This window comes from Lepisosteus oculatus, chromosome 25, assembly GCF_040954835.1.
Source record: "Lepisosteus oculatus isolate fLepOcu1 chromosome 25, fLepOcu1.hap2, whole genome shotgun sequence".
In the NCBI taxonomy this organism is placed as follows: Eukaryota; Metazoa; Chordata; class Actinopteri; order Semionotiformes; family Lepisosteidae; genus Lepisosteus; species Lepisosteus oculatus.
This window is the reverse complement of record NC_090720.1, coordinates 7,357,661-7,377,315: the sequence shown is the minus strand read 5'-3', so window position 1 is coordinate 7,377,315 and position 19,655 is coordinate 7,357,661. Positions and strand designations below refer to the sequence as shown.

Sequence of the window (19,655 nt, the reverse complement as noted above, 5' to 3'; positions counted from 1 at the left end):
GAACCAGAACAGCAAGGAGGGGACAGCAAGAACAAAAATATTGGGGCAGTTGGCTGAGGTGTCAGGGCTTTGATGCTAGGTAACTAGACATTTACTGTATTCAAGGTCTGTGATCAGCCTGTCTTGTTTTGACTTGCATGTCTGGAATGCATAGTCAAAAGTCCTGATGAAAACCACAGAAATTTCTGATAAAGGAAAGTTGGCAATTTTGAAGCTGAAAGAAAAGTCAGTCAAAACCATAGCACAGAAACTGGACAAACCAACACCAACAATTTGGAATGTACAGAAGACTAAAGAAAACATTAATTACCAATCAACTATGAAACCCATCCGCAGTTAAAGACAGTTCAGAGTTCAAGAGTGAATGTATCAAAATCTGCAGTTTGCAGAAGACCGACACAGCAGAATTTAACAGGCTGCACAGCAACGTGTAAACTTCTTCTTAAGACAGAAACGCCAGATTGGAGTTGCCTTAGAATAACAAAGATGGACGAGGACAGCCTGACAATAACCTAAAGCATATAGCCAGTACAAATATGGAGAGAAAAGTGAGGAAGTAGGAAAATCTCGTATTTCAACATGTGTTTTCCATGCTACATAAAAACTACCAGAACTTCAGAAAAACAGCCAAGAATGCAAAGCATCTTAAATGATTTAATCAAATGCATTTGAGTTGAATGGACCTCAGAATTCATGCAGTTATTGTCTCAAAAGCATGTGCAGCAAAGAGCTGACTCTAATGTATCCCATAACGTACAGTATGGACATTTGACCTCAGTGTTGAATACAAACAAAGCATATTGTACATAACATTTGTGATCACAAATACAAAGTGGTTGCTTTAAAGCAGAAGACGTTTTGATTTCAGTGTCCCGGCACCTTTGCAAGACACTATACACTTAATCTTTCTCCCCCCAGTAGGTGGTGCTCTTCCATCTGGACAAGCGTTTCCTAGTTAATGAGCCCATTCAGCAACTGAGAACACTGTATTATAGATGCCGTCTTTTGAAAGAGAAGTTCAACCAAGGTCCTGAATATTTGGTCATTAATTATCTCCACTTTCCATATGAGTAGGGATGGTAGTCCCTGTGTCTTGGCTAAAATCCACTCTGGGCTGCACAAGCTGTCCTACCTAAATTTCCCCCTTAATTCCATGACAAATAAGTTTTTTATCTCTTCCAGTGGTTTCTTTTATGTAATCCTTTGCAGCAAAATGATCATTTTTTTCTTTTTAATTGGTATTAAGTGGAATCCTACAGAGGAAGCAAACCAGGGCAGCACTTTACCACTAGCTCATATACTGTACAGGGTTTGAAAAACCCAGCAGCTGCGTACAGCCTGAAAAACCTCAACAATCTCTCCTTTTCTGCTGTGTGAACCTTAAGTAAAGCAGGTGTTCAGGTTCTGCGGTTGTGAACAGTAGGAGACATGAAGATGGAGGATGGGGAAAAAGATTCAAAGATGGCAAAGATTTCACACTTTGTCTGTGCAAGATACGCAAGTCTTAATTAGAAGCACCAGCTTCTGCTTTTATTTCTTGATCCACTGTTCCGTTAGTGTGTTTGAAGTTATTTCTCCTTGGGTGATTGGAGAGAGGCTCAATCAGCCTTTCTGGTAAGGAGGGAGTTATTATTTTTTTAATCCCGGAGACTGCTCCGTTCCCACTTCTGTAAACTCAGGTTTGCTTTTTGAGTGTCCACGTTACTAAGTTGTGTGTATATTCATCATCATGCTTTTTGTTGATTTTACTGAGCTTATTATTCATTGTTGGCATTATTTAATTTGGCTAATGTCAACATTGGCATTTCAGCTACCAGTCGCCTCTGAAAAGCCTTATTTCGGCTAAATAATAGTGATGCATCGAAGGAGTATTTCCACCATTTCCACAAGCCCCTTACCCATCCGTCAAGTATCTAGGTTGACCGTTTGTCTGTGTTGTTTGAGAGTGAGTTAAAGGCTCCATATGATATAAAGGTTAAATGGCAGCTAGAAAGCAGACTGTTACACAAACGTGAGTTGAAGGTTTTTTTCTATAGTTTGACTTGAATTTACTGTACATTTGAGTTTCAAATGCCGTAATGCGTTCATTTACATCTTTCGGTTTTAGTCATCTGTTTTGAATGTACAGGAGCCCAGGCTGTTACTGGTACCCTGTTGGGCTCCCAGCCAAGTATAGGGGTTTTTCCTGAGAAGATGCCTTTCTTGGCTGATGTCATGCTAGTGGAAGCCAGAGGTAGGTTTCAGATATGCAGATTAGCCTTCCTTGTGTAGATTTTGCATGTTATCGTCAGCGGAATGTACAGAATAATGTTTTCCATAAGCAGAGAACGTGTACATGAGAGAATCTCACCTGGAAATAGTTTAACTCAAGCAAGGTACTGCCTGACAACATGTTTAAAGTACAGCATTGAGAAGGTGGAGTGTAGCTGTGAACTATTAATATCGTGATCCTGCTTAAACTGTTTTATAGTGCCTGCCAAAATTAAATTGAAAACTTAACTCTCATCAGTTGGGCAAAATATTGTTGGTAGTGCATACCATCTCCACTAATTGATTCTGTGACCCTTTTATTAAAACAAACAAACATGAAGATCTAAAATGAAACAGCCTAGCACAGCTGTTCACAGGTCACCATAGCAGAAAACTAGTGGTCAGACAAGAGTGAAGTCAGATGCCTCCCACACATGCTACTGTATTTTATATTTTCATGTCAAATGGGGGCTTCCATGTGAAAATGGGTGTCTCTTACTTGGTTGAAATTTACATTCTCTTTTGAGACCTCTTTTTTTTTCCCCCCACCACACTACCAGTTCTTGGTACCACCCCCCACCCCAGCATGAGTATGTGTGGCAAAACCTCAATTTCCAATAATGCCCCATGTCATCTCCATTGATAATGCTGTGGAGCTCCACAACAATCGTCAATTTTAAAGGTAAAGTTATCAAAAGGAAAACAAAACAGTTACAGTAAGTAAAATCAGAAGAATTTGCATTAACATTGATGCCGTAATTTAATAGCTTTATAACACGGGGTCTAGAAGTTACATGGCTTGATAAGTCTCCTATCATTGTCTTGTTGCCAGAGCTGTGTTCTATAGAGTGTGAAACCTGAGATATGTGCAGACTTCCCAGAAGATAAACAGCTTGTCATAAGTAATCTGAAATGAATTAAACTTAATCCTATAAAATACACAATAGCAGGGTCTGTTTCGTTTAAGCATCAGTGACTATACACACCGCAGTGCTTATTTATGCTGCATGTACTTTTTTTACTGCCAACAATTTTGCCTGTTTCCTTTACTCATGACAGTTACTGGGCTTTGTGAAAGTATTGTACTTCTGGTAAGAGTTGTTAAACATTGTGTATTTAGTTAGACATTAGATAGCAGAACACATATTAGAGTAGAAAGCTACAGTGCTGTAGAGATGTGTTTTACTATCTTGCCTGTAAAATGTACTGTAGAATCATGACCAAAAGAGGTATCTTTTGGTTACATCATCTTGGGGTAAGAACAAATTAAATGCATTTTACTATAGTTACACATACTGTAGTACACATTTTAAAAATGGAATCGTTCGAATTTCATATTTTAATCTGGAGAAGCAAATGAGAGTGATTTTAGGATTTTAAAATTTGTTTTCCATCATGCGGTTGACTTTTCTGCCAATACAGTACATTTGAGATCTTTGATAAGAATCCATGAATGCAGTACCAAGGATGTTAAGCCTTAAAAATCCATTGGTGTCGTACACAGCAAATCTAAACATGCATTTGAAATGATGCCCAGACACAGGCATTTTTTGAGTATGCATGTTAGGTTAATGAACTGAAACAGTGCTCCCATGTTTCTATTCCTTACAATAGGAAATAGAGGTGGATTGTGGTTTAATTTAATTCTAACCTGAGGACAAATTCCATTTGTATTGTGTGCTCTGTCCTTCTGATATACATGTGATAGAAAAAAGACTTGAAATGGCAGTTGTTTAAAAATTGGCCCACAGCAATGTCTCTCCTACACCCAAAAGGAGAGTGAGGAAAGGCAGACAGGGTCACCAAACCTCCCCAACCATCAAGACCTCTTTTGACATGCTACAGGCTCCACAGTGACCTCTAGGAACGTTGAAAAGGCACATCTATCACTACCATCAGCACTGAACTCAACTGGGATGTTGCGGGGGTTGCTGTTTCCCAGAAGTCACCTGGTTGACTGCTGCATAGCCTGCCAGTTTAGTACTCTGCCACCTCCAGGATCGTACTCGCATTCTTCTGGTGACACGATCCGGACTTTAATTTATGACATCTGGGTCTTGGAGCTTAATCTACATTCCGAGTGAAGACCTTTACCAGTTGAGCCACTTGGGAACCCAATAGTTGCCTCTGGTGATGTCTATATTTGTTGAAATCTGAAGAAATGTTTGTGGGCTTTCGAGTGTCTCACCCACTGATGTTGCTCAGCTGGAGTGGAGACCCTGGGCAATACCATGGGCTGAGTTTGAACAGAATTACACCTTGTAATGTGATGCTGCTGGACATGATAACATACTGTAGCGACATGTTTTTGGAACATAAATCCAAGAGCAGGCGGCACTATGCTTGGCCTATTCACGGGCAAGTTCCTGAGCACTGCCAGATCACGGTTTATATAGTTTGAACCACCTGGGGCGGGCATGGTGGATGATTGACTCCAGGTTGTGCAAGACTTCTGCTGAATTAGTTGCCATGGTATGGCAATGAATGGCAGGTGGCTGGCTACCGTGTAAATACTAGTTCACCCCACCACTCGTCTGCAGGTCTGCAGCAGCGACCATGACACCCATACAACACTATGGTAGTGTAATGTTTGCTGAGGGCTGCCGGGGAAAGGAAGGTTTCAGCTGGATACACTGACCTCAGTGGCACCTGGAGCTCTTACGCACCTGAAACCTTTCACTGACATGAATGAGAGATGAATCGGAGCTGACTTTCTGTTAAAGTGTGATGCCCCTCAGTGCTTGTCAATTGATAATGTCAAGTGAAGCACATTTGCTGTTTCAGAATGGGAAGAATGTGTATAGTGTGTGTATAGGTCTTTGTCTTTACATGCTGTACCAAGTTTATAAACATTTGGAAATCCCAAATTAGGTGGGTTTAACATAGTATTTGATTATTACAAATTTAAAAGGAATTTCCTGCTCTCTGGTTACCATGTTAAAGTTTCCTTCAGTGTGCCTGTGGTGTTTTCATATTGAGAAGATTACTGCAGTAAAACCACAGAAAGCCATGTGGTGTACTAGTTTGTACCTAACTGTACAACTTGTACATTTCGCAACATGCTAAGCCAGCAGTATGCGAGTTTAAGCCAACTAAATGATGCCTGAAATGTCAGTAACTCATGACTGGTAATGTAATCTTACCTTAAGAAAAAACACTTGGCACTTGCACTAATGCTGGCTTTGGGAATATATTTTTCTTTGCAAGAACAGCACATGGTTCCTCACATTTACTGAAGCACAAGTAATTAACCCAGGTTTTCTGGGAGATTCAAGTGCAATTCCCAATAATGCATTTCAGTAATTTGTTTAGAAAATTCACTTTTTTCCAGATGAAGTCCCTTGTCCGAAACCAGGGTGGATCTGGTCATATGATGGCAGTTCTGTATGTTGCTGATCTGAGCATGTCTGTGGTAAACTCAAAAATGTTTGGGAAGAAGATTCTCCTGGGATTTACTGACCTTGGTGTGCCACAGACGTTCCTTCTGAGTAACGCCACATGGGCTGTGATGTCAGACAGTGGACCTCCTAATTGGATGAAGATGTTTAGCAACTTGTACAGCAAACAGTTTTGTTACAACTGTAGAGGTCTCAAGGCGATGAACTGCAGGTATATTAAGGCTTGCTTAGTTAGCTATCAAGCCATATTTTAATTAGGAAAGATAGATTAGACTGACAGTTTTTCATACTCTTAAAAACGAAGGACCTTAAGCTGCCGTTTCCCTGACAGCTGCAGTCTAAGAGTCTGGCTGTGCTTATGGTGTCTTTTTAAAGTTGCTTTTGTCAGGCCCAGAGATCCGTAGGTTTGGTTGTCCACTTAATAGCTGCTGCTGCTTGTTGTATTGTTCTGTGCAGCTCTGAGCTCTGACAGCTCGTGGGAGACTGTAAGGAGCTGGAGAATTAGTAAGAGCCTGTGGGAGGGCTGTAGCTCCACAGACCTGAAACCTGAGGGAAGAGGGTATTGATCATGCTTGAACCCCACTCAACCACCTCAGTAAGTTCTTTATTTAGGTTAAGGAAGTTTGGGAAAACCCCAAAGCAGGTTGGCATTTGGGCACTTGTTTTAAACTCTAAAAAGCAATTGCCTGGAATCCAAACACCACCTTTTGTTCTGAGAATATACAGTAGACACTCATTATAAATGGGATAGCTGAGGCTATATGTCTATTATTGGAATCCTCAGGTTTAAGGGAAATATTTTGATTTTTCTGATTTAATTTTAAGTGTTTCAGATGAGGAGCTTGGCTGCATGTTTTAGAAAACGTTTGTTTAGAAAGAATTAAGTACAGAGGTGTTTCTGCAGGGCAAATGTTGATGATAACCCTTGTTCTGTGCACAGAAAATGCAAAAGTGATAGGAAAGAGCTGATATAATTTGCACAAGAACCATTTACTGCTCAGCTCGGTGTAACTTGACCACTTACTTTTTGTATCCCATTCAAGACTAAAACCCAAGTGGATGCGTCATTAAGCGAGGTTGAAAAATTATTTAACTTTTAAGGAAAAGAGAATTGGGCGGCTCATTTTAACTGGATGCCGTACATACTTTTCTATTCTAGGCAAATGGCTTGTGTGTGTGAGCCTGAATATTGACTGTTTGATGAGGCAGCTGTTTTCGCTTTAGGGATCTTTTGAATTGCAAATAATTAATTCAGTCCTCCTGTCACGGTTCTCAGGTCCAGGCCTTTTCTTGCTTTGGCATTGTTCTACAAAATAGTTAATAATGAACAAACATTGTTTGAATTATGGTCTACATAGCCTGTGGAGTTCATTTACCTTGACTTTCTTTTAGGACAGTTTATTGACTATTGGAGCAATGAAACAGTCCATTCTTCTTTTAAACGTTTTTGCTTTATCTTATTAACAATATTTCTGTGCTAGTTTGCAATTGGCTAACCACCTTTTAAACACCAGTGAATTCATTGAGTCTTATCTAGATTCTAAGTTAAGGGGCAGCACAGCAGTTGCCATTGCAGCCTTGTAGCCCACTTGGGGTGCTGTTCAATCGGCCTGGACTTTGTATGTTCTCCCTTGTGCATGTGTTCACGTAGGTATCCATCTGGCAACTCTAGTTTCCTGTCATAGTCCAGTGACATACTGGTAGATTAATTGGCCCTGGCGAGAGTGTGTGTGTGTTGTATCTGCACACTTTGAACTCCTGTCCAGGGTGTATCCTGCCTTGTGCCCGTTGCTTGCCGCAGTAGGTCGCAGCTCCTCCATGACTCAATACTGGATAAAACATTTTTTAACAACAGTAATAATCGAAGATATTTAGCCGATGTATTTATCCAAGGCATTTTATAGGGTTAATCAAACATGTATGCTACATACAGTTCATTCTCTTTCTGGGTCTTTAATTGCCAGTGTAAATAAAACTACAACCCTAAAATATCATTTCTCAGATACTGTGAATTGTGAAACTGCAGGACTTAATTGCAAGTTAAATAGGCTGTAAGATTCGTACGAGTAAAAATAATACAATTTTATTAATAAATGATTTTCACTTAATCCAAAACATTATACTGTAGTGTAATTTGAATACACGCACACAGAAGTTAAAAAAAGAGAAATGAAAAAGCACAGTGAATTGGTTTGAAAAGCCAAGGGTGAAATTAAGTACAGTGGAAGCTAAAAATAGGACTTACAAGTGGGTTTTTAAAAAGGATACCACTCACTGGACTCCTCCTTAATGGTATTGGGTTGAGAGTTCCACAGATGTGGTACTGCTCACAGGGCCTTTAAGCAGCTGGGCTGTATTAAACAGTTAACTAGTAAGGTAACCTTGAGCTAGACTTTTCAGTGCTGTGTATGTGAGCAGGGGAAAGTTTGATCAGCATCACCTGGAAACTGCTTGAGAACACAGGTATGTGAAGCCAAGCACTTGGCAGTTGTGATTCTAAGGAAAAAAACGCCTTGCTTCATAACAAGCAGCCTTTCGGTACTTTCAGCTGAAAAATGACTTTGAGGTACCTTTAAAGGGATGTTGTATAATTTGAAAATAACAGAATGAAGAGGTTTATCTATTAATTACAAAATTGTTGGAAATAAAAATAGAAGATCTTGATACAGCTGCAAAGAGTCAACTTTTAGGTTAGGAGATCTGTATTACAAATACTTTTAGCAACACAAAAACTGCTACCTTGTGTGTGAAAGGACAATATTTAAAAATGTCTGAAAAAGTTTGTAGTTTCCCAAAAAATTGATCAAAATGTTCTGTAGAGGATAGTAGTTATATGCAAAACAGACAATTTAAAAATAAACAAGTGTACAGTCTTGTTTCAAAACTGGATTTTCCTGCGTATGGTAGATTACACATTTATTGAGGTGTAATTCAGATCTTTTCTTGTAGGTTTCTGTGTAAGGTATACAGTACTTTTCAGGCATTGTTGGGAGTATTGTAGCTAACAGCACTGAGAAATTAAATTCTTGCAATGTCTGTAGTATTAAAAGTTGGAAAGCTTAGGAGTGTGTTTTGGCATTTCTAATTCTAATAAGGCAATGCTTTGATTTCAGCTTGTTTTCAGAAATGAGTATATTGCCAGTGAACACAGCTGCTTACAGAGGTGTGGAAGAGGTGTGAAATTCACAAAAGACTCCCGGAAGCAAAGGCGAATGCCTCATATGTGGGAGGGATCATAGCAGGGGGCCCTGTCTTGGGCATCTCAGATGACGGTACCCAAGACAACCAGGAGTTGGTTGGGGAGTGGCTTTGTAGGAGATCCCTGCCTCTTGAACTGGAATGTCAGAGGGGGAGAGATGTTGTAGGTGGAGCTTAAGTTCCCAAGGTTTCCTCCCAGTTATTTGGAAAGCCGCATTGTGGAATGCACATACACTTAAGTTGTTCAAGTAACTTCTTCTTCCTGTTTTTGTTACATGCCTTCTGTGTTTAGCAGTGGGCTTGGTCCTGTGAGAGGTATGTGTGGGAGTGGAACCCTTTGGTGAGAGAAAGAGAGCCACACTCTTGACAACCGGGATCTTGAGAAACCTGCGATTCTGAACTGTTTCCCTGCAAAAAGGGAGTGTTTTATAATCTTGCAGGCGTGTGTCAAGATGAATTACTGCAGATTGCCTGAAAGAGTGTTGCTTACGCGATCAGATCTACGGGCTGGATGGTTATCATGAAAAAAAGTATTAAAGGCAATAGGAAGCAAGAGTTGGACATATTTTATAAGCTCTCTTGCTTTGGATCTGCAGAGAATTCTACATGGGAGAAGTTTCCCGATGGATATAAAGCAGGAAGCAATTCATAATATTTCCTGAAAGGGTGGAGATTGTAAAGATAGTATTCCCACAAAACAAAAACAGTTGGGCTGCTCCAGCATGGAGACTCTAAGGGAATCTTTTCTGCACTTGACTTCACAGATGTCGTCATACAGACGGACCACGTTTGAAGAAGATGACTTGGTGGACTCTACAGTGGATGAGGTTTACCCCAATGGCCTGCAGGTAAGGGGTTATCCAAAACTGACATTTCCAAAATCATTTCTGAACATCTCCAATAGCCCTGTATTGGTGGGTTATAGAACCTTGGCAGATGGGCCCGTTTTGGCTCTCCTGCCACTGCTCTGTCTATCTCATTTGTGCTAACCATTGTATCTGTGATTTGTAGTTGCTTTCTGTCAGCCTGTAAAGAAAGGACATTCTGGTATCAGCCACTCATTCAACCTCACTGGATTTAGCTGTCTATAGGAAATGCAGTGCTGTGACTGAAGGCCTTTTAAACAGAAAAATAAATACTGACAGTGACACTTATCAGATGAGCATGTCATTGCCTGTTTTTGTTTGAAACATGCTGACAGTTTTGCATAACATGCATAACAACTTTTATATTTAAATCCTGAACTGCTAGGACCTAAACATCCAAGACCAGCACTTATGTAGAAACTTTTTTATCAAGAAGGCTTAAATGAGTATTCGATTGTATGTATAGTAAGAACTTTATAGATCAATGGAACCCCTGTTAGCTTTTATTATTTGAACTTATTTTCTTCAAGAACAGTCGGCAATAATATTTTACTGGTATTTCAACTTTGTGCAGTAGTTACAGTTCAGTAGAGACACTGTCAATTTTGACAACCATCCTAAATTTCTCTGTATACAGGTTGGACATTGCTATGAGTTAAAGCTGTAACAGCTCAAGTCATAATTATCAGGCTATGTGAAGAACACATCTTGTGTTCTTTGCACATACGTATATGGTTTCCTTTTATAAAACTTTGCTTAACCTCTTCAGGAAGAGAAAGAAGAATATGCAATGTTATTAAACATAAATGTGATTTAACATAATTCATATTTAAGTAGTTAGGTTTCTTTTCTATATGTAAAAAACATTTAAATCAGTCACAATGTCTGCGATGGAGATTCCATTACCATAAAATATATAAATGATGACCTTTAAACACTGTAAAACAGTGATTATACTGTAGGTTGATGAGGAATTTTAAAACCCAAACCTTTTATAGAGCTAATTTCGGTTATACATTTTATAAATGCATCAGCCGTATTGTACAATGCCTGACTGTTCTGATCAAACATGTTGTTCGTAGTCAAATTAGTTAAATTAATTCCTGGGTTTTGCCCCTGGAGCACTTAACAATGTGGTCCACATTTGAAATAACAGGTGTCTAGAAACAGAAGTGAAATTACACTGACAGCCATTGTTTCAGGATGCTGGCTGGCCTGATGTCACAGTTGCAACCACCCTGTACATCTCTGCGGTAGCCTGAAAAGACTTGTAAAACCCACTCCGGTGAAGTTTCAGCACTCATGGGTTTAAAAAGAGGCAAGGAGTAGAATTGGGATTACTTATAGAACTGTGTTCCAAGAAATTTCCATGATAGTAATGAGAAAAAATAATAAGTAGGGTTTTGAGAGAGATTCTAGGCCAAATGTAAAGCTGTTCCTTTTTTACATGTGGTACAGATTTGTTTGAAGTGGTTTACTTCAGTGGCAACCTAATGTATTAAGAATGAGAACGTGAAGCAGAACACCCTGTAACAGGAGTCATCCATGGTGCCGGTCAGGAGCAGGGTCACTGTGCGGTCAGCTAAAGGGCCAGAACAGGAAAATCCTGGAACAAACAGATATTACAATTGTAGCTGCTTTTTGGCCACGCAAGTGCTTAATTCTCATCTAATAAGAAGAAGTCTGAAAGACTTTATGTTTATGAGTTATTGTATTTGTGGATTAATTATGTAGTTGTAATGATTTTTTAAGCATTATATTGAAACAGGGTTGTTTCTTTTCAGAAATAAACTATAATGGTCTGTATAACTCTGCAGTTCCCATTCATATATAGTGATTATATAATTATTAGATAAAACCTATTATTTATATTTTGCTTCTAATGCTGGGTGAACCAGATTTTTCAGGATTTTAAGTTTTTTCTCTGAAGCTGTTTGGCGTTTTGGTGCTCCAAATAGAAATGTAATGACTTGGGGCTCTTTTCCACAAATCGGTCTGGCCGTTCTTCCCCTCCATCACTGTGGTTTTTTTTTTTATGTGGCCGCAGCGGAACTTCAAATCAAATCTGCTCTTTAAGCCACCAAAGCTCTGGCTGAAACCATAGCTCTCAGTGGTCTAACTCAACGTGGCAGAGAAAATAAAAATGGCTCCATCACCCCAGTTTAGGATGAAGAGCAGAAGGCGTCGCTTAGTTATTGGGCAATGACTCCATAACTGTTGGGCTTTCTGATTAATGTGGTGAGCTCCTCTTGCCTTTTCATGATGTGTCAGAAATGTGTTCCATTGTAAAGTCTTGAACCCGGGCAACCATCTCTTTCCTCTTTAAAAGGTAAATTAGTTTCTTCTTTTCATGAGCTCTGCACTTGATACTGTAGTTTGCCCAGTGAGTTGAATTAATTAGACATCAAGAGGTTTGGCGTTACATTAGTGTCTTGCAGCCCCCAGACTGAGCCCCCTGCTAAAGTGTAATTTCCCTGTCTACCACCCAGCTGGCAATCATATTGTGGCGCAGTGCTGAATGTGAGTGGGAACTGGAGCTGTGGCCTGTAAGGAGTGTCAATACCAGTTAGACAACACTGTGCCGGAACCCACTGACTTGATCATGCCGTATTTTTACAGACAACATAATAAGGTCTAAAGTCAGGACATTGCTGTTCTGAGCCAGGACATCCTCAGCCTGTGTGAGTTGCTGGATTTGTACTAGCTTGTAGTGTTGTCAGTAAGACCTGCTCGTCTTCTCCGATTGATAACAGTTCCTGTAGGCACGCTGGGGCTTCGACAGTGACGGTTTTGAGGGAAACCATTCTCCCATTGCATGTGCAGTCCGTGTTCATGCTTGCCACACGAGTTGCAGTAACAAAATATTGATTAGTTACTGGAGTTTCCAAATTAGTTAAGATCAGATAGATGAGATCACTTTATTGGCCATGTACAACTTCCTGTATTAGGAATTTGTCTTTTCGCATACCCCAACTTGTTCTCCATGAGACGCACAGGCAGGGAGAGAAGCTTGGGGTCAGAGTGCAGGGTCAGCCATTTATACAGCACCCCTGGAGCAGCTGGGGTTAAGGGCCTTGCTCAGGGGCCCAACGGTGTAGGATCCCTCTGCCGGCCGGGGGATACAAACCAGCAACCTTCCAGCCACTGGCGCAGATCCTTAGAATAACTGATGTTCTGCTTTCTTTCATGTATTCAAGATTAATCAGGTGCTTTAAGTACTGTAGGTTGTGAGTATTAAATTATTAATGCTGTCTTCATCTCTTTGTCACTGTGTTCTGATTGGATAGCTGTATTATTCTAAATGAGACATTCAGGGAAAAAAAAACCTTGTCTTCCTTTTTTTATTTGTTTGGGTGCTTGCTTCTGTCTGAGTGCAGTGCCTGTTATTTTTGCTACATGCAGTGCAAGTTGAGGATCTTTTCTCAGAGTATCTGGAATTCTGGGCAGCTAAATATTGAACAATTGGAACTGCGATGTCGCACTGTGATTTACTGGTTGTTCTGTGGATGTGTACTCATAAATTATAATCCTGTTTATTTCCCTTGCGTCATTACAGTGAAGGTTCCTTAAAAAAAGGTTGGTCTTGTTTTTCTTCATTTAGCCTTCCCATTTGTTTAAGGAATTGGAACAGTAATAAATCTTTTTTTTCTTAAAAAAAAGCAGGGTGAAAAGTGCACTATTACCTATTCCCTTTCGAAACAACAAGGCATTGAAGGAACACTAGGCAAAATTTGCTCTCTTGAAATCACTTCTTATCTCTTCTAATATTTCCACTGAACTATTTCCATTAATATTTTGTGTGATCTGGTCAGCTGTTTACAGACAGGACATTTATATCCAAGCAATAGTACACATCATTCCATTAAGCCTTGTTTATGTAGGCTCTTCTGTAGGTGGACCAGACCAAAGCATGAAGTTTCTCTTTTTCTGTAGATAGTACTTCCGGTCTTTGCTTGTAAATTCTTTCATTCAGTAATATCAAAATTGGGCGGTGAAATTATTTTCCAGCATTCTGTTATTCTCTTCCTGTAAATGAGATAAATATGGGATAAAGGAAGAATAATGCCTTATGGCTTGGCTGTTTGCTTAAGTTCAACATGGTCTCTCTGATGTGATAGACTGAAATCCTTTAGCTAAAGGAATTTACAAAATGAAAAACAAATGCACACGAAGTGCTTTTGTGTTGTGTGTTGTTCAGTCTCTGGCTCAGCAGTATTATAAAAAAATGTTTAACAGTTGGAAACCCTTCAAATGAGTCAATCCAGCCACTGTACATACTGTACCCTTATGTTTAAGCAAATGCACCCACATGTGCACGGTTGTGTACATTAGCATGTTTATGCCTGCAAAATGACATTGCATTAGGATTAGCAAGTGCAGTGTCTGCATTTTCAGCGTGTTAGACTGGCATGTGTTGCTAAGCAGTGCTGAAATGCAGAAGGCAGTGACTGCGTATGTATCTGTCCAGGTGAATATGAGCAGACCCCACCGTGGCCTAAGATGCTGGGCATTGAGGACGAGCATGGAGAAGAAACTGCTGGTCTTGGTGGGACTGCTGTCTGGCACCCTGCTTTTGTGCCTGTTCACCCTGGTGTTGCACTTCAGTGTAGGTAAGTTCCCCTAAGCCCATGTCTTCTTTTCAGATGTCGTTAGCAGCTCTGTACAACCGGGCCATGTTCTTAGATGTAGAGCTGAGCCCCCTATTTCAATGCCTTGACTGTGATATTCAATGTATACGACTGTCCTCTTGACTGTAATCCCATTCCTGTAAGGATCAGAAATGGAGCAAATAGATGGACAGTTGGAGGAGAAAAAATAGTCTTCTAATAATTTAAGATTGAGAAGCAGCATTTTCTTTTTTTTCTTCAATTTATTTTTTGCTTTGCTTTCTTTTACTGTAAAAAGACAGACTAGTTTTTTCTCTGCGTGCAGCACTTGAGCTTCAGTTCTTTCTGTGATCTTGGAGACAGTCTGCAGATGTTCAGTCCAGTAATAAATACTGGCCATTTGGATTGACAGATTCCAGAAGTTGCAGGCGGTTAATGAGTCTTCCTTGTTTGTTATTGAGACTGGGCAGGGATTGAACTCCTGACCTAAGCTGTGTTATTGCCATACCTAAACCAGCTGAGTCACACTGGCTATCAATAGACCCCGTCTGTAATAAATCCTCACACTTGCCATTGTAAATTAATAAAGGCACTATTTTTCAGTAACTTTTTATTATTGGCAATGCAGTACTCATAAGTACTTCTCACACTACACACTGTATGATCATGCTCGCGTTATCTTCGGAAACTGAACTGCTTTCAAGCCCTTAAACCAATGAGAAGACTCAATGAAGAGAATGACGTGATATGGTCTCTGTGGAACTTTCCTCTGGCGTAGATTAAGTAAATGGTAAATGTTAGCAATTCTGTTTCCCACGCCTTCGTAAAGGACAATAAAATCAAAACCAGAAATTGGTTATTTTTACATAAGACTATATCATGTATGGATGTAGGTGTGTATAACTGGCTTGAGGTAATTCAAATTTAGTTGCCTACATTATTGTAGTATTTTTAACCATTTATGGAACATAACGTTTCTCTCCCATGGTACAAGTCAGTTGAGAAGTTTTTAAATTATTTTTTTCAATACCTGTGTAAAATATTCAGAAATTATACGGTACAAATTGAAATCTTAAAAGAAGCTTTGTTAATCCCTTATAATACTCCGGAGAAACAGTTAACAAAAATGATCAAAATATTTGTGGCTAGATAACTAGGGGACTGATCCATTATCTGTGTGTTGGCAGAAGATTAATAGAAAATAAAAAACAGCTCAGTTGTATAAGAGACATTTTCTTTTTATTCTTGTGGAAAAACACTGAAATGATCTTGCCAGTTCATTCTGTGCCTGGCGTTATACCCAGTCAATACTTGGCAAGGTCCATCTGCTCTGGTCACTGTTAAGTAGGTAGTGATTGAAGTGAAAGAGAAGGCGTGTTAGTGTTGATCTTAATCATTGTTTTCCAAATCCCCTAAGTTCTCTTATCTGTCTTATAACTGCATTGTATGGTTAAATGCACCCTTTTCTTAGAACGTGTAAATGTAATCTATCAAACTCAAAAATAGGCAAATCCCAGGATGTATTAAATCGGAATGTAAATGTAACAGATCCAGTTACTGACATTACAGTGTCAGATTACTGGGAAATTATTCTTCTGTCTCTTGTCTAGTCTGTAATGGGGGTCATTTCACTAAACTAAATCCTGTGGGTTGGGGGTGGGAGGAGGTGCCTATAGCACAGCACTTCCCTGGGGGGGGGAGGGTGCACTTAGTGATGTCATGACTTGGAATGTGGGTGGGAGGTGTTTAGTGGTGTTTTATTTTATAGCTCTTTCTGTCACATTGCATATATAAAAGTTTTCAACCTCTTTTCTGCAGCCCATAGATGTCCTTGCCTGCAAAACTACTTAAAAAGTCGGGGGCATAAATTGTGAAATACAGTATTTAGATAGATGCATTAATGAAGGTCAGTTATCCTACCTAAAAAGATATACCCCACTGTTTTTTTCCACATTTTTACCCTAGTTGAATTCTTAGTATTTTTAAAAGGAACTCATGGCCTTGTGTATTGTCTTAAGAGAATACATGCAGATCTTCAGTCATCAAAAATAGCCCAGATGTGTTTTTATAAACTTTTAGTCTTCCTTTCTTGTGAGACAAAGCCAGTAATTGTGTGGGTAAGGTACAAATGTGCTAACTTAAACTCGCACTCCTAGAGTAGAATTGTTCTTGTGCAAAAAATCTTGAGTTTTGTTGGTTGCATCATGTGTTACAAGCAACAATAAAAACAAAGTAGCAAGTTTATGTACACTTTAGATTCTTTACCCTTGTCTAAAGCTGCTTCGGGGACTTAAGTTCTTTATTGGTGGTTTGATTGTAGCATGAAGTTTATTTTAGGACCTTATTCATTAATTAATGGTACCATATAACTTGTTTTTCTTCTACTACATGTATAATAACTTCTAACTGTTCTCATCAAGAAGAGCTGAACACAATAAGAACACAGTCAGTAAAACAAAACTGTTCAGTTCTGTTTTGTGAAGTGATCGTGTTGTACATTCGAAAATAAGAACAGTTACAAATGTCTAGTTGAAGAAACTGATCAGCATTTCTTTCACATTATTTTTGTTCGGTACTACTACCTGTTTTATGTTTGAAATCCATTTTCTTCCTTTCTGTATCCAATACCTTGTACTCATTCACAATGCATGTTTTCTTAGAAGTAACACCTATTTTATGTTTTTCAAATTAGGTTGTGCACAAGTACACAGAATATAGGAAAAGAACAGAAAAACATACCTGAGGGCATTTAAATCTTTAAAAATATTCAGGGGTTTTCCACATCTTCTCACTGCTTTTTGTCTTTCTAGATAGAAAACCCAACATTTATGTTTTCTGGGCTGGTTTATACTGCTGAACAGCTCAGAAAAACCCAGACCAGTGATGACTGATGCTGTGGTGTGCTATCCCAGTTCAGACAGCTTCTCTGTGTGTGTTCAGCCCCACCACACCCTTCTGCTTTCCTAGCTCAGGAGGTATTGACATTGGCACTCATGAGGATCCTGTGGAGCATTGTTTGGAAGGGACAATCGTGTTATTCCATTTTTTTTTCTGATTCCACAAAGGAAGAGCTCCCTCCTTCCAAAGGCTGCCCTTTTATTTCCGTCATGAAACAGCCAGAAACAATTATGAGCAGCAAAACACTTCCAAAGACCAAGTCCAAAGGTGTTTTTAGAACTTAATGCTGTTCTACTCAAATGTGTAAAAGAGAGAATTAAAACTTAATTTGAAAGCATCCACCTCTCATCTTCAATTTTTTAGGATTTTACTCTATGTACTGTTATGAATTGGGAAGTCTTTGAATGTCTTTTAATACTTCTCCCCCACTATAAGACTCCAGTGTGTGTATAGGGTCACTAGACGAAAGGAGGAATTTGCATTTGGACATAAGCTAAGCGGAGGTTTCTACTTGTGTTTATTTGGGTGCATTTGTGTTGGAGATCCAAGATTCTCTGGGTTCCATTCTAGGGGTGCTATGTGACTGGAGTTTGTTTGTATGTTATCCTCCCACAGTTTAAAGACTAGTAGGGAGTGTGTGAGCCGTAGAGTGAGTGTGTCTTTTTGTGTCTATTTGTGCCCTGTGATGGACTGGCACCAGGGTGCATCTTGCCTTGTGAATGTTGTTTGCTGGGATAGGCTCTGACTCTACCATGACCTCTGTATTGAATTAAGAGGTTAGAAAATGGATGGAATCTCTTTGGAGCATGAGTTCAGAGACTTACCTATTGAGTATTTCGTACTATATGAAAGCAATGCTGTTTCAGTTCTGAGTGCATTAATGCTCGAGGTAAGGATTTACATTCAGAATTCTCACAACAGTATTTGGAGTTTTTATGTTTTGTGATTCCGTAAGTGTGTAGTATATGTTTATCTTTTAAATTATTGCCTGGTAAAGTTCTCCACTACCAAAATGTTCTCGGAAGATGAAAGGTGCTCTGATTAAGCTTTCAAATGGGGTGTGTTACTGTTTCTTTTATTAATTTGCTTGGAAGGTTGGGGTCATGACTGACTTAATTACTTTTAAACATTAAACTAAAATGCCCCTATATTCTGTATAATATGGCGGGTAATGTATATCTGAAGAGCATCCTGTGGACACTGTATTGTTTTGTATTTGTAGCTTTCATGTACACCTCAGGCTAATTGTTTTTCAGTATTGGAAATTATTTTTTTGGGGGGAAAATGCTTCCTACTTTGAAAGGGTTCCCTGCTGAAGAATAACTGCAGTTTTCAGAGCTTTAAATGACCCTGAATATGGTCTGTAAATGATCTGCATCACAGAATCGTGTGGTACTCCTTGTATGGGTATGCATTTGTCACCATTTTGTCTTGCATCTTCTCAGCCCATCCTCGGGTGTGCCTTTCGGAGTCCTGTGTGACAGTGGCCAGTTCTGTGCTGGGGGCGTTGGACCGCTCCGTCGATCCCTGCCAGGATTTCTACTCCTTTGCCTGTGGTGGCTGGATTAAAGCCAACCCCCTGCCCGATGGTCACTCTCGCTGGGGCACTTTCAACAACCTGTGGGAGCACAACCAGGCCATCATGAAGCGGCTGCTGGGTACGAGCCAAATGGCCTCTCATTTCCTAGCGTTGGTGTGATGCCCTCTTGTTTGTTGGTTTCTAATAGTTATCTTGAACCAGCGAAGGAAGGAGAATGCTAGGAAGTTGGCCATTCCTCCGATTCTCCGTCATACAGCTGGGTGGTCAAGTGAGTTCAGGGAAGAGGGGAAGTGATTCAGAGATGGCAACCAAGTGCCATGGAAAACTAGTGTGGAACTGAGAGCTACCAGACTGACATTCTCTGTACTTAACTTTCGAGTGGAAGAGGCCCTTTAACCCTGCCTGACGCACTCTGGTTTTGACAGAGAACACCACGATGACTGGGCTGAGCGAGGCAGAGCGCAAGGCCCAGAGATACTATCAGGCCTGCATGAATGAAGAGAAGATTGAAAAGCTTGGAGCCCAGCCCCTACAGGAGCTCATTAATCAGGTGGGTATTGCACACACAGGAGCCCAAACAGCTCCTTCAGCCCGTGTTCAAACTTCTGTGGTGCTATTCTTACCACGTTTTCCATTTTCAGGGGGTATATACACAAAGAAAACCCATTTTCTGTGTTCCAGATGCAACCTTTTTAATTGTTGAGTTTCTCTTATTTAATAGTGCAAACAGATTGTTTACTTGGGCTTATTTTTTATGTTTTCCTGGTATTTCTGCCTTGTTCTTTTCATCTTGTTTATAGTATCTCTTGTAATCATTGCTCCCAGTGCTTATGTCCAGCAGCAAAGAGAATTTAGCCTTGGTAATTAGAGACCAAACAAGCATTTTGGCCACAGATGT

The 19,655-nt window shown here is 39.8% G+C and overlaps 1 protein-coding gene across 4 annotated transcripts in view; it reads left to right on the top strand.

Annotated features, from left to right (window-relative positions):
* Positions 1 to 19,655, top strand: part of ece1 (endothelin converting enzyme 1) — a 46,220-nt gene that overhangs the window by 7,764 nt on the left and 18,801 nt on the right. The window contains exons 1-5 of one of the 4 annotated variants that reach the window (XM_015337258.2): positions 7,980 to 8,111; positions 9,611 to 9,694; positions 14,181 to 14,322; positions 18,663 to 18,875; positions 19,183 to 19,307. In XM_015337258.2, the coding sequence (XP_015192744.1) occupies positions 9,611 to 9,694; positions 14,181 to 14,322; positions 18,663 to 18,875; positions 19,183 to 19,307 (564 nt within the window). In that variant the 5' untranslated portion in view covers positions 7,980 to 8,111. The other 3 variants (XM_015337257.2, XM_015337254.2, XM_006641934.3) reach the window with 3 other exon arrangements.